At 40.2% G+C, this 15,570-nt stretch overlaps 1 protein-coding gene across 6 annotated transcripts; it reads right to left on the bottom strand.

Annotated features, from left to right (window-relative positions):
* Nucleotides 1-1,161: 1,161 nt before the first annotated feature.
* On the bottom strand, nucleotides 1,162-13,200 carry ggt7 (gamma-glutamyltransferase 7). 6 transcript variants are annotated; one of them, XM_080899303.1, is made up of 17 exons: nucleotides 13,047-13,200; nucleotides 12,227-12,365; nucleotides 11,776-12,069; nucleotides 11,433-11,659; nucleotides 11,099-11,250; nucleotides 10,892-11,009; nucleotides 10,714-10,781; nucleotides 10,140-10,213; nucleotides 9,845-10,038; nucleotides 7,329-7,416; nucleotides 6,782-6,909; nucleotides 6,586-6,674; nucleotides 6,334-6,486; nucleotides 6,098-6,212; nucleotides 5,865-6,002; nucleotides 5,660-5,759; nucleotides 1,162-2,823 (listed from the first exon to the last, which is right to left on the bottom strand). In XM_080899303.1, the coding sequence occupies exons 3-17, from the start codon at nucleotides 11,990-11,992 to the stop codon at nucleotides 2,651-2,653; spliced, it is 2,034 nt and encodes a 677-aa protein (XP_080755429.1). In that variant the 5' UTR covers nucleotides 11,993-12,069; nucleotides 12,227-12,365; nucleotides 13,047-13,200; the 3' UTR covers nucleotides 1,162-2,650. The 6 variants fall into 6 exon arrangements, with proteins under 6 accessions (XP_080755429.1, XP_080755428.1, XP_080755426.1 ...); XM_080899302.1 differs by having other exon boundaries at nucleotides 11,776-12,026; nucleotides 12,139-12,365; XM_080899300.1 differs by having other exon boundaries at nucleotides 11,776-12,365.
* Nucleotides 13,201-15,570: the final 2,370 nt, after the last annotated feature.

Consider the following 15,570-nt stretch of genomic DNA (forward strand, 5'->3'; position numbering starts at 1 on the left):
GGTCAAATACAGTACAGTACAGTACAAAAGCCTTGACCCACCCCTCATTTCTTTATACTTTGCTTGGAAAATGTTTGCTTTCATGCATCCATATAACTCTTTGCCACTGATTTTCAGTTCAGGTCTTGCATAATTTGACATCCCTCAGCATTTTCTCCCCATTTCCCTTCTCAATGATTCCTTGATGACACCCTTCCACTAAGATCATTTGCGATCAGGCTTCAGTAGATGTATTAACTGCAGGGATTTTTTTTCTTTTTCCACCCATCCATCCATTCACTTCCGCTCATCCTTTTCAGGGTCGCGGGGGGCGCTGGAGCCTATCCCAGCTGTCATAGAGCGAAAGGCGGGGTACACCCTGGACAGGTTGCCAGTCTGTCGCAGGGCTAACACACAGGGACAGACAACCATTCACACTCACATTCACTCGCACGTTCACACCTAGTGGCAATTTGGATTATCCAATTAACCTATCCCCACAAGCTGCATGTCTTTGGACGGTGGGAGGAAGCCGGAGTACCCGGAGAGAACCCACGCAAACACGGGGAGAACATGCAAACTCCACACAGAAAGACCCCGGCCTGATGGTGGAATTGAACTCAGGACCTTCTTGCTGTGCGGCAACAGTGCTAACCACCGTGCCATCGTGCTGCCCTTTTTTTCTTTTTGTTAAAGGTAATCTTTATCTGGTAGTTTTCTCAGCCTGGCACTTCTTCTGTCCTCCACTTATCCAGTTTACTCAAATTTTTTTTAGGGACACATTGCACACAGGACCAAGATAACCAAAATTTTCAGCACTTTGGGAATCACCTTGTTAAATGTTAAAAGAAAATTTTATGCCAATTAAACTTCTATATTTTGCATTTTTCATAGTCATGTAAAGATACAATTAAAAATCCTTTGCTAAGGTTTTTGTTGTTTGAATGATTGAGAGGTCAGTGTCAAATGGTTTAACTGACAAAAACAGATTCCTCAGTTAAACAGATAGGAATGAAAATGAGTGGTAACGTCCAGAGAAACACTTTGAAAAGTCTCCAAAAAGCCTGGAGAGCTACTGCTCAAGACCAATTTGTAAAAATTACAAGAAAATCTGCTGGAAATAGGTGGTGGCTCAAATGTTTTGCTCAGTGTATGAAGACTCAAAAAACAGATAAACAATCATTACTGTTTAGGATGTGTGCAAGCTTTTTATTTGTTGGGTCTGAACAGTGCCGATCTTTGTTAAAATCAGCAACAAATGCAAACATAAAAAAACAAACAAACAAAAAACCAGACAGGTGCAACATCAGACTGTGCAAATGTGTGCCTTAAGGCATGGCACTCTACAGTACAGGAAACAAGTATCAACAGTCATATTGCACTGGTGAGGGAGAAAACAAGGTGAAAACCCCAATTTGATTAGTCAGCACTGGCCGTTCTGGACGCAAAGATCAAACCCATTTTGTGTACAAGTGCAATGCTTTACAAAAGTTGCTGGCTTCTCAAATATTCTGGCTAATATAACAACAAAAGTAGGCAAAAAGTAAACAGAACATCCCTTCCTAAATATGTGCCGAGTGAATGTATTGCTCCAACAGTAAAAATAATGTGTACAGCACAACAAATGTTCATATAAAAATAGTCATTACATTCATTCCATCTCTAAAGAATTTGATCAATCCAAATTTACGAACAAGTGCACCCAGCTCTAGAAAAAAAAAAGCCTTCACAGGTTCAAAGTGAGAACAAAATGATGCAACAACTCAAATTTCTTAAATTATGTATTTAAATACGTTCACTCTACTGATATTTAAAACCCTTTAAACTGAATCAAATCCACTTGATGAAGGAAATCGATTGAGATAGGACGGTCTCATCACATTTGTGTACAACATATAATGCTAGTCTTAAAAATGGTCCAGAGAGCCACTGATTGTTTGCAACAGTTAAAGCTGCAGCAGCTGTACCAAACAACATCAAATCACAGTTACACACCATATAACGAACAGGAAAGTAAAAGCTTTAGCCTCTGTGTTTCAGTTCAGGACAGTCTTGTTCATGCGTGACAATACACGTCTTAATCACTTTCACCACTCCACTTGATCTCACGCGCAATCTGGTTTAATGGTGAAATGTAGTGCAAAGGATGAAAAGCAATCCGATGGCTCATATGCACTTTGCACCATGCATGTGTCGTTTAAATGGTGTGGCATCATTTCTTTCATTAATTTATATAAAACCGCTCACTCAGGTCTCAACTAGCTGCTACTCCCAATAATTTCTAACCTTTAAAAATTACTGTTTTCATCACCGACCTCGAGTGTGTTGGATAATAATTAATGAGCACACCTAACATTTCTTTACCCTGCTGTGCATAATGCAGGCTGCAGACTGATGCCACTAAGGGTAAAGGTACTGAACACACATTTTCAACACTATGTACACCGTGACTGGACGTTATGTGAGGATGTGGCAGAGTGACTGATATGCAAGATGGTGACCAGTTTAGTATTCTTGTGAGCAAAACAAATTAGTATCAGAGGATCCCTTTCAGAATCTTTTGCCTATCTACTTTTATCTGATCAGCAGCCTTCTTACTCCCTCTTTAGGCATCATACAGAGTAAGTCTTACTATCTTGGCATTATATGTTTGTAAAATTGGACGGATGCACTAAGGCATATTGGACATAGTAAGGGCAGAGGCATCTGCACTACGGGGGTCCTTCACTCCAATGATGAGGTCATTAGTTCTCCGTGTGCCCTCCACCAATGACAAAATATCTCTTTTCTGAACTTTGTGACCTTTAGCTTCCAGCCCCTCCACATCCTCTTCTAAAAACTTGGCTGCAAGAGAGAAAGAGAAAGTGTGAGACAGAAGACGGTACTAACATAATGTTGAGCTAATAAACACAGTAGCTGTGGGATCACAATTAGGTTAAACTCTAATTCTACAAGGACCTAGTATATCATGTTTGTAACCAAGCACGTGTTTTTTGGCTTTTGACTTATGAATGGATTCAAGGGCAAGATTAAGACAAGTGAGAAGTTAGCAGAGGCTCTGATTGAGCCAATGATCATCACTCTGCTGCTCATATACCAGTCAATAAGCTCTGGTAGGTGAGAGATGGACTATTGCCCCTGATCCATGGGCGACCGTGGCTCAGGGGGTTGGGAACCGTATCTGTAACCGGAAGGTCGCCGGTTCGATCCCTGGGCTCTCTGTCCTGGTCGTTGTGTCCTTGGGCAAGACACTTTACCCTACCACCTACTGGTGTTGGCAGCCTCGCTTCTGTCAGTCTGCCCCAGGGCAGCTGTGGCTACAACCGTAGCTACCTCCACCAGTGTGTGAATGAATAGTGGCATTGTAAAGCCCTTTGGGTGCCTTGAAAAGTGCTATATAAATCCAATCCATTATTAATTCAACCAAGATGATAATTCGTGATTCTACATTAGGATCCCTTTGAATTAATACCAATAGATTCAGGCTACCTAGATTAGCTGGTCACATTTTTCTTTTGTTCTTTAGTGAACTGATTGGAGCCAAATGCTGTAGATTGGTTAGATCTATCTAGAAGCTTTCAGTTAGTAGTTTGTCCCTCTTGCTATAAAAATGGAGCCAGAGGACAAGAATTAAAGTGTATAAACCAGATAATTTTTTTTTTGTAACACAGTATTCATCCTCACAATTTTCCCAGGCAATAATAGATATCAAACTGCCAAGCTTCATTCTTTTTTAAGAGCCCGTGCACCAAGTTGCTAGATTACGTGGACATGTTAACTGTGGGTTCATTATTAGCCAGATCAATGGCTGGCTTCAGTTAGCAGCCATCAGAAGGTGTGTACACTTTGGTCATAACAGTTACCAACAATACTCAGTTAAGCTGTGACATTTAAATGAGGCTTAATTCTTACTAAGTGGCCCAAAGTGTGGCAAGAAAATATCATCCCCATCATTACACCACCAGCAACAGCCTGAACTGTTGAGGAAAGTCAGGCTGGATCCATGTCTTCATGTTGCCAAAGTATGAATCTAAATGCTGCAGCGCAAATCAAGACCCATCAGAGCAGGCAATGCTTTTCTTCTGTAGTCCAATATCGGTTAGTCTATGTATAACTAATGAATTGGCTACTGATTCTATATTATTATTCATAAACAAAATTCTCATGGAATTTCCACATATGACCTTAAGATTTAGGGGGTGGGTGTGGCTCAGGTCGTCCACTGATTGGAAGGTTGGTGGTTTGATCATCGGCCAAGTTGCTCTCGATGGATCAGTCTGAGTATGAGGGTGTGTGCGAATGTAAGACATAGTGCTTTAAGGTATAGAATGGAAGCGCTGTGTGAATGTGTGTGACTGAAAGAATTAGGCTTGTAGTAAAAACCACTTTGAGTGCTCAGTCAGAGAAGTGCTATACAAAGTACCACTCCAGTCCATTTATGCTACATCCTACTAAAACTACAGAAGACTGATCTCTTAATCAAGACACTTCGCTGTTCCATGGAAACACTAAACCTCAGCATCTGCTTCCCATTACAGCAGAAGTACCTGCTGCTTTTCCTGCTCCTCCTCTACTTTGCATAGTGTACACAGAAAACACAACCTAAAGACAACGTAAGCAGAGGTGTATGGCGTTATTTTTGTGCCACTATTCTGAGCGCACGTAAAAAAAAAGTTTGCAGGTGCAAGTGTTGTATTTTGAGGAGAAATTTATTTTGAGCAAAGAAAAGCTGAATTAGAGCGAACAAAATTCATTGCTGCGTGCAAAAAATGTATTTCAGTGTTTGCTATTATCCACACACACACACACACAGTAGCAGCCCCTCTCGCTCAGTTTTTGCATTTGCACTTGCTCGCAATGTTTTGCTCGCGCTCTCAACATTTCTGCCCGTGCGCGCTCAGCTCTTTCTGTACACCGTTATATTTGTGCCACAAAACCAGCCAATCACAGACTTGGATGCAAAAAAATCTGATTGGCTGTTCTGGTCTCCAATCAGCTCGAAATGACGAAATGCAATATCCCAAAATCCATTTCGTCCAAAACTCAAACGAGGCAGTGGCGGAGTTTGAAATATTACTCTTACTGGGTCACAAAATAAACTTTTAAGATATTTTCATGCGAGAATGGTGCTGTGTAAACTTCAAATACCTGCTCGATTTATCAAGGCATCACATATTTGCACAAGTGCTCTCAAAATATAAGTTTATTTTTTTGCATCCAAGTCTGTGATTGGCTGGTTTTGTGGCACAAATATAACGGAAAGAATTGAGCGCGCACAGGCAGAAATGTTGAGAGCGCGAGCAACACAATGTGAGCAAGCGCAAATGCAAAAACTGAGCGAGAGGGGCTGCTATTGTGTGTGTGTGGATAATAGCAAACACAGAAATACATTTTTTGCAAGCAGCAATGAATTTTGTTCACTCAAATTCAGCTTTTCTTCACTCAAAATAAATTTCTCCTCAAAATGCAACACTTGCACCTGCAAACTTTTTTTTACGTGTGCTCAAATTTTTTTTGCGTGCGCTCAGAAGAGTGGAACAAAAATAACGCCATAGAGGTGCAAGGGTACTACAGGACTCTCTGCATGGTGTATACTGCATGTCATAGCAGTAATGGTGAGCCAACACTGTTATGCTTGGATCAAACCTGATAAAAGAGGTTATCAGTAAGAAAAACTCACAGTCCACTAGGAGGGTGTTGGGCTGCAGCTGTGGGTGGAGTCTTCCATATGCTAAACTGTCACTCATGTTTTTACGTGAAGACAAAACATTCATCAGCACCTACGAAGGATCAGAATAACATCAAAGTAAACTTCTGTCAACGTGTATTTCCACATTTATAAGAATAACTATGAATGTTACAAATTCCTCCAGAAATCAAGCAACCTGTGTTATGCCGCTGAGAGCCTTCTCTCCATTGGATGATCCAACGGCCACATATGTGCCACATAACCCCACGGCTGGCCTCACTGCTGTGGGCATCAAGAAGGACATGGGTCTTTTCCCAGGGTGGAGGTTGTTATGCTACAGCCAACCAAAAGAAAACAAAATCCATAAGAAATGCTGCAAATGTGTTAAGAACAAATCCGTTAACACTGAAAGAAAAAAGTCGTAGTTACTGGGTTGGGTGATGAGCTCTGTGTTTTATTAGTCCATGAGAAGTCCAGAATCTGGCTATTCAAAAGGATTCCTGAAGGAGTCACAATCCCACTGCCAAAGGGCTTGTTTAGCGAGCTAAAACAAGCAGAAGTGAGGAAAAAAAGTCTTAACTTGTATTATTCATGAATTTTAATCAACGCTTAAACATCTTTGGGATTGTTTAAATCCCCTACAGTCCTTTTAAAGGGTTGCATACCTCATTACAGACACAATGAGGTCGTCTGGGCCCATGACCATGACTTGGGCCGCTGCTGCACCATCCTCCAAGGTAAAGGTTGTTGTGTAATGCTGGACAGGGAATGCCTGAGAGTCACTGATCATCTCGCGAAGTTGGGAAGCCTGGGATTTACTTGAAGGTTGCAAAAGAAAGGGCAGGGTTCAAATAAAATATCTTACTTAATTAGGCTGTATTTATAAAATATAAAAGGCAGTGGGAGCTGATATCTACCTCAGCATCTTATCAACAATCTCTGGAACGGTGGAGTCATACATGGGATCTCCCAGCTTACTAGCCAGGCCCAGAGATATTTTCACAGCCTGGAAGATTAACGCATAATTAACATATTTTTTTTAATCCTGTCAATTAATTTACTTTACACACATTTAATAGGCTTTGTAAATTGTGCTAAACTGTTTTGCATTACCTCTGCAATCCAGTGGTAGGTAGTGGTCCTCGGCATCTGGCTGGTGATGTTGTACCCTTCAAGGATGTTGAGTGCAGTGATCAAAGCAACGCCTGCATGTGGGGCTGGGGCTGCCATCACGTGGTGTCCTTCAGAAACACCAACAGATCATTAGACAGAATAGATATACATCGGAAATGTGTTCGCCAAGGGCACCAACTCTCATTTCTGCCATGGACTTCTTCACTCTATACACCTGATCTGATCAAAAAACAGGCCAAAGTCTGGTCAGGGGCTGGATTTTATCTAGCTGCAAAACAGAGCCTGAAGCCCGGAGGCGGTGCAGTTCATTTACAGATCGGTTAAATAACAATATGCTGAAAGGCTGTTACGGATTTCTGTCTGATGATACCAAAAACATGTTGCCCAACCCAGCTTTAACCCTTTAACCTTGTCAACTTCAAATGTAACTGGCTGTTACTAAATAAATACTGGAAGGACAAGCTGTGTTCACAGAACTGCTTCAGATCAGTGCTGTGTTCTTGAAAATAGCTGAACTGGTATTTACCCTGATAGGTGATTTCTGCTGGCTTCTGTATGATTGAGCTGTAGTTTCGAATGTCATCCTCTGTAAGCACTCCGCCTCTCGCTTTCACCTATTAAAAAATGAAAGGATAAACTGAAATTTAGAGGCGAGTATTCTTTATCCTGTGTGTTACTGTTACTAACTGGACATTTTAAGAGTCAGGAACATTTCATTTACCTTACTCTTATGCTTATTTAGTAGGGCTGTGCGATATGAAGAAATATATTGGATGACGAAATGAAAACATCTATCTTTTGAAATTATACGCTATCGTTGTTTCATGTTGTCGCAAAATACACTGTTAATACCAGCATAGCCCGTGAAGATGAGGCAGAACCAGATAGCTCCAAACAGAGAGATCAGTCAAAACAAATCGAGGACATTATTCCTAAACAAGAGGCTACCTCTGTAGCATGGACATGGTTTGGTTATGAAAAGTCTGACACGGACCAGAAAACTATGCAAATTATGCCACAAACCGATCCCAACACGGACTCAAACACGACAAACCTCGTCAACCACCTATGCAAGAATCACATGAAAGAGAATGGAGAGAGTTTACGGATAAGAAACAAAAAAGAGGCATCAGGTGCTCAAAATAAACCCTAGACTCAAACGTTAGAACAGGCTTTCCTCTGCAGCACGCCATGTAATAAATACTCACAAAGAAAATGGTAGCTGTTACAACTTATGTCTAAAAATATATCACTTCATGCATCGGTCAAAACACTCGACTCCAGGTACATGACGCCCAGCTGAAAACACTTCACATAAGTCGATTTGCCAGAGATTCACAGAATTTACAGAAAAAGCACTATTTATATATATATATATATATATATATATATATATATATATATATATATATACATATATATATATATATATATATATATATATATATATATATCGTTATTGGGATGAGAAATATCTTATATTTGGTAATATCGCACAGCCCTATTATTTAGAATCTCAGGATTAATTTAAGATTGTGTAATTTATGATTTTGTTTACAGAAAAAAGTAAAAAAAACAAACAAACATTTGAAGACTGAAAATATCAGGTCTGGTATAACCTGCTGTGATGCCTGCTACCCCACATGTTAAAAAAACAAACAAAAAAACCCCCCAACAACTTATGCTTAATTAGAGAACTCATATTCAAATTTCATTGCAATGAATTATTTTATTAAGCTAGTGCTGCTTGGAATATCATTAAATCTACACCAGTCACTGTCACAATAATTGCGTGTAATGATTTTCTGTTGTGAGATCTGTAATTTTTAGCCCAGTCTCAGAGCAAAATGTGAAACAATCACAAAAAAGCAATTTCTGTCATCATCCATCTTTGTTGACCTGAATCATGACATCACTTATATTGTTCAGACAAAGTGGAGATGGATCACCTTGGCAACCAAGAAATCTGCGCTGTAAAAGAAGTAGCAACTGTTGCATCTTATTTTTGTTAAACCTAATCCACTAGTTTTTAATCCCCAGCTCTAAACAAGTTCTTTAAAATGTCTAATCCAGTTCATGTTGATTTTGTGTAGATTTACACACACCAAAAAGTACTCTTTTACACAATGTTCATTATTTTACTGAAATGTAATGCAGTATTTTACTCACACAGTTACTCACCGGAGAAAGTAATTTGTTACACTACTTGTTGCATTGCTTTCTAGTTATTATTAATGAGGACACACCTATTACTACCTACCAGATGCTTGCAAAGAGCAAATGCTGTGGTTTGCATTTTGCTCTTCTCAGAAAAAAACGTGCAGTAAAGATAAAAGTCGTCTCAACATCTCCACTCCTCAAAGAGTGGAGACCGCTCCATCATTTCCCTTCTGACAAACTGAAATCAGCTGATTGCAGCGCAAGTGTACAGGAAGAAAAAGGCATATATTTTTTGTAATTACTTACAGTTATTAGCGCAGCGATACCTGTAAGTAATTACTGGACTAACTGTACAAATAACTGTAATGTTATTACTGAACCTAGACCTTTACTGAAAACTGTTACACCCAACAGTGATGGACACGTTTCAGGACATATGAGGCAAGACTAATGAAAAATTATGTTCAGGGGCCTAAAAGTAATAGAAATTATTGCCCAGGAACAGGAAGAAGTAGATTAGAGGTCATGGCTATCTCATGAACTGCTATGAATATTGAATACTGCACTAAATATTTTTGTATTTATGTAAGCTTTTTCTTATATGTTTTAATTTTGTAGACATGAAAGTACTTCCAAAAAGAAGCAATACTTCTAGTTTATAAAATGTGTTTATTTTAATCTGAAGATAGGTAGTCGAGAGTCACAGTGAAGTTGAATTTCTCTGAAGCCTTATTTCCCCGAGTCGTACAGGGAACAAGAGGGCAAGTATAACAGTGACTTAGCATAGGAGAGGGAAAACGACTCGCCACTGAGACTATGCAGGATTCATGACCACTTACATAATCACATCTGTAGCTTGGTGAAAAAAATGTTTATCCTTACTGCAGATGCCATTTTCTGAGCCACATTTCCACTATAGAACTCTGATATCCCTTTAACAGCGACAGCATCGAGAACAGCTGCTAAATCGAGGCGTCTGGTGAACTGTCCGGTGAGGGGAACCTGGTCTTTGGGTAGGAATAAATCCCGAAATGCAGCCGACATGTTTTGGCTCTTAACATTAGCCAAAGCTTCAGCTGTGGAGAGAACAAAAGGGAGGCAGATGAGATAAAAAAAAATAAACACCCCCACTGATTTCACACCAAGCAATTTGTTCTATATATTACCCTATACTTACCAAAGTCATGAGTAACGTTAAATCCATTTCTGGCCACATCTGCTGCCATGGCAACGACATCTTTCCAGGGGATCCTGTTGAAATCAAAGGTCATACAAGTCTGCCTTCTTTTACAAATATGATATGTTTCATACAGACACTCCTCATTTTCAAAGAGTATATTTTGCCAAATTGAGAAGCCACATTTTCTCCCTAAACGGATCAAACAGGTTAGCTCTTAACAGCTGAGGCCTCTGGATCAGGATAATTACACAGCATTAGAGTAACTGCGGCTTAACAATCTGACAAAAATAAGCTACTGGCTTTTCTTTAAACACAGCTGGTGTACATTCACAATGAGTCACTGCTTAAGTTCTGAACAATGAGAGAAGCACAGTCATTGTCAACAGCTCAAAATATCAGTTTTTGCTATTCTTGCCTTAAAAGATCAATGAAAGAAAATGATTTGTTTCATTGAGGAGTGTCACAAACAAAGTGAATTAAACAATAACCAAGAAGAAAGGAATGCAGATAATCCAGAAAGCCACAACTATTTATGGCATAAGAAGAAAGGACTGCATGATATGCTGTTTACCTGCCATAGAGCTGGTGTGCCTGATGCAGCCCACTGAGCATGCCAGGAACTCCTACCAGCAAGCCATTCTGAAATGCCAATGCAAAGTAAACAGTGCATAAATAATCAAAAGAGTGACAAGGCTCTCTGAGCAACCCCATATAGGTATAATAAAGAGTCCTCCAGAGTAATTCCTTACATTATCTTGAAGGTCTGTCAGCAGCATCTTCTCGTCGATTGCCGATGGTGCTGTCTCTCTGAAGTCAATGACCCTTGTCTCATTCTTACGGATGTCGTGCACCAACATAACGCCTCCACTGATCATCAAAAGAGCAAAAAGTGGTCTTCAAATTCATACTTAATGGTGGTTCTGCTTAGCAGAGATTGATCTGTTCCTATAACTCACCCTCCAATACCAGACGTGTGAGGGTGCACAATTCCCAAACAGAGAGCAGCGGTGATGGCGGCGTCAACGCTGGAGCCCTGCTTTTCAAGAACGTCAAAGCCCAGAGATGTACACTGAGCCACATCTGTCACCACTGCTCCTTGGTTAAAGACCTTGCAGTAGACAAAGCAGAAAGGGAGAGAGGCAGTTAAAAAACATTCAGAATGACAGAGGCTTGCATGTAAGGAGGCTAAGAAGCATGTGGAGTCACCCATAATCCTATAATAACCCATACTTATTTGAGTGAAGCAACAGCATTGCAACACGACTACAGAAAAATGACATGCAACCCTACCTGTGGATCTCCAAAGTAGATCTGCATGATGAGAGCCACAGTGACTCCTGTAGCAAAGGTGAGACAGGCCGTGATGATGACTGTCAAGCCATCTCGCTGGCAGGCACATTCTTCTGTAAAAGGGTCTCTGTTGGTCTCCTGCAGCGACACAGCATCATGGCTAGCTAGGTCTGAAGCCGAGGAGGGGAGGCGCTGGAGGCGAGCCGACTTCAGAAACAGATCTGGGTCTGAGACACAGCACCACCATACCAAATGCTATTAGTCAGCAAATCACAAAAAAAGCTCCCTTGTAACCATGACTGTGTGTGAGATAAACGATTTTCTTTGATAACTTCTGTCTGACCTGTATCTTGCTCACTCAGGACGTTGTCATCATCCTTGCGGGATTTCAGGGTATTTTCCCCAGACACGTCATCTTCTGGCAACCTGGGGAAGCTGGTGATGCTCATGTAGTCCACTGGAGAGTAAGCGCTCCCCAAGGTTGTCTCTGGATTGGCATCTTTATCCACCACGCTTCCACTCGGGTATCCGGCCACAATTTCTGGAGCAGCGTTGTGCATGACTTCTACGTACTGTATCTTTATCTTTGAGGACCTAATGCAGGATATCCATATTCACTGTCCCACTTGTTCCTTGTCTGGGATAGTAAGCCACACACATGCTACTATTATCCACACTAAAACACAAATAAATCACTAAAATATACCTTTATGGACCGCTAGTGTTGCTGTGGCGCTGGAGAATGACCTCATCTGCTTTATCTTTAATGTCCCAATAAATCACAGTTTTCTTACCGTGATCTGTAAATCTCTAGTGTGACATTGGCACCCTTACAAAAAGATCACAGCAGCCTCATTTGTCCTCCTTAGGGGAATGTTATTAATAGGCCAAGACGCGGATGTGTAGCTCCAGTGATGGTGCATTTTCTACAACCTGCAAAGACGAGAAACCACGCAGAATAACTAGTTTTTGAGGATGAATTTCCTTAAAGACGCACATGTTCATAACCATGCTTATTATGTATCTAAACCCTCGCGAAATATGGCTTAATCTAAATATTTTCATGCTTGCCTATAACACACACAGACACATAAACTATTACTATTGCAGAATAACAGCGTTATTGCCGGTTAAACACGGACCTTCCTCCCTCCGCGGCGCCTCCACCACCGCGATGCCACAAGCTAGCACATCTCCTTTTTTAAATTCAGCTACAAAGCGCTCGGAGCTCGGCTAACGTCACTTACCGTCGTTGTAAGGTACCTCCAGTCAAATAATACCAGTGATACTAAAATAAAAAGTCGTTCCCGACTGGGTTGTTTTGGATTTTTAAAAGCAGCAGGTGAGCTGAGGTGAACGCAGCTCCGTCGCCAAAGCTGAATCACCACCGCGCAGCTCTGGGAAGCTAGCTTCGTGTTACAGCCCACACCAAAGCCCCACAGCTCAGGATAACCGGCTGGACTTGTTCGGGATAAGGGTGTTTTAAATATACATGTGAGTGCGAACTAATAACCGAGGGAAGCTAATAATTTAAATAAATTATACTGTAAATAAACATTATTAAACAATTATTAAATTATTCGTCGACAGTCCCCCTACCAATATTAAACTTACTTAGATAGCGTTGGGGCCTCGAACAGCTGAAGACCATTAATCCAGTTCTGTTTTCACAAGGGTCGACCATAGCACACCGTCCACCTCCACCCTGTGTGTTTGTGAGCTGGACAAACAGGTCACAGCAGGTGCACAAAAACCTGTTCTACTCACAAAACTTCGGTCCCTCCCATGAAGCCTTATTCTATTCTTGTTCCTCCGTCTGTGAAATAGGAGGCAAGAGACATGAAATTACTTCAGTGATAGAGTTGCAATAGTGGCCTGCTTATGCCATCTCTTAAGGGGAAATTCCTCTGTTTATTTCTTTCAAAGCAAAGCGTCTGGGGCTAGATTGACTGTGATTGGGGGGGGGGGGGGGGGGGATCTTATGCTTCATATTAAAAACAACAACAATAAGCCTGATTAAAAGAAAAGTAGTCCAATTAAGGGCTAAAATAATCCATATTTAATACATATGTTAAAACAAGGACACTAAGGATATGAATCAGTGTTGAAATTGTGTAAAAAAAAACATTTATAACGCAGTTTATGGATGAGGTATGTGTTATATGTTTATACTTTTGTGCTGTGCATTACAAAATTGATATTTACATATAATGATTTATTTTAAAAAGCAATACTTTTGCATAAGTGTAGTTAAATAGTTATAGATCAATGTGTAAAGATCTATGTATCAACATAGCATGAATCAGTGTGTTAAATGGGCATATTTAAAAGTGGTACTGTTATTAACTGAAACCAGTATAGAAGATGAGCTAGACAGGGGTATGAATTAAAAAGGATTTGCTTCCTCCTGCTTCTTTTGAACTGGAAATGGTCAACATTTTCTTTTTCATGTGAATATGATGCTTTCAGTTATTATTTTACATGTATGAACATTTGTTACTTATATGTTTGAAATAAAGTTTTGGTTGACTGATTGAAGAACCAAAGTTTTACTGTGGTAGATCAGTAGGAATATACCAAATCCAATAGTGGTAGAGGCAAAGGGGTAAAGAACTTACCTTGAAAAATCTGACAGATTTCAGAAACAAGGTGCAGAGGAAAACAAACAAAACCAAATAAATTATATTCACCAAGCATGTAAGCTGCACGCCAGGAGATTATGGAGGTCAGGTCGCTACTTCAGTTTATTCCTCTTAGTCTGTGGTGTAAGTCTGTGTGTTTTTGCGTCATTTCCTGATGATAAATGAATCCCATGACCACAAATGAAATGGGATTTTGTGTAGCTGCTACTCTGGGACTACCATTGCTTATAAAGTGTTGCCTTGAAACCTGATATTTAAAAAAAAAGAAGAAAAAAACAGTGTCAAATGCAAAGCACTCATTATACCATCACGCCCCTAGCTTCAGGCTTCACAACAGAGAATCCATATGCATGTACAATCAGTGCACATTCTCTGTGCCCAGCAAACACATACATTTAAAGTCATCCTGACCTAATTTTCCACTAACTGAAGTCCCCTTTCTCGAGTTACATTTTATCTGTGTTCACTTGTCTCATTCAGCCTTGTAGTTTCTAGTCTGAAGATCTGGTTCATGCAGCTTCCTGCTGAGATATGTATCTGAACTGTGAAGTGTTGACGTATTGTATATATGATCTAATCTCATACAGTACATCTTCTAACGTTCAGATTAAGATGCTTGGGGCATGCTTTGCAAATTCAAGAATCACTGTATATTCTCTGTGAATGGAGGAATGATATATTAAAAATCACCACATAGTTTAATTTCTGTTCTCTATATCGAAGCATAATGTCGTGTTTTATTTGCATTATGTGAACCCTGAGCTTTGCATTTTTTTGTTTCCCTATACTTCAAAAACCATTAGTTTGACTTTTTTAACTGTCAGTCCCCAGTGTCTAATGAATACATCCTCTGTAGTGATTAATCTTACTTTCTTGCACTCAAAGACATTTTTAAAGTTCCTGAAAACTTCTTGCACCAACTAAAGGGCTGGACTGTGGAGAAGTAGTAACTAACTTGATAAGAGTCTTGTTAGCACGATTTAAACAGGAAAAAGTAAACAAAGAAGTGTTTGCAAATGTTATCATGGTGACCTTTATGTCTCTACATTCTAACTTGGATCCTCTTTTGTTGTTAATGATTAAAAATATTTGGAGGAAGCTTTGGGGGGCAGGCTCTAACTTGCCATATCATAGAGCTGAGTAATAGCGGAGAACTGTAAAGTCAACAGATGTATGAGTAAGGCACACACATTAAGAGAAATGCGCTCCATACATATCATAAACAGTGAATGACCGCGAGAAAGAAACCGGAAGTACTCCTGGCCGCTAGGGGGGAGTAATGGGCCCGATGTTGACTGGCAGCAAACCCCTCAGAGGTTAAAACATTGCAGGCGCTGTCCTTGTTAGAACATTCAGGGTCATTGGGTTAGGTTTTGAAACAAGAACATTTTAAGGTACGTGAGGCGCTATCCAAATTAAGCTTCATTTAGATTCTTTTGTTCACTTGTATTTTGCACATTAGTTTGCATTTTTACCAGACAGCAGCAGTCTGTGCT

The sequence above is a fragment of the Rhamphochromis sp. 'chilingali' genome, assembly GCF_963969265.1.
Source record: "Rhamphochromis sp. 'chilingali' genome assembly, chromosome: 12".
Lineage (NCBI taxonomy): Eukaryota > Metazoa > Chordata > Actinopteri > Cichliformes > Cichlidae > Rhamphochromis > Rhamphochromis sp. 'chilingali'.

Coding starts and splice junctions, on each gene's coding strand:
- ggt7 (XM_080899303.1), bottom strand. CDS start 11,992: ATGCACAACGCTGCTCCAGAAATTGTGGCCGGATACCCGAGTGGAAGC. Junction 11,251..11,432: donor TCTACTTTGGAGATCCACAG/GTAGGGTTGCAT, acceptor GTCTACTGCAAG/GTCTTTAACCAAGGAGCAGT. Junction 6,675..6,781: donor CCTACCACTGGATTGCAGAG/GTAATGCAAAAC, acceptor TTAATCTTCCAG/GCTGTGAAAATATCTCTGGG.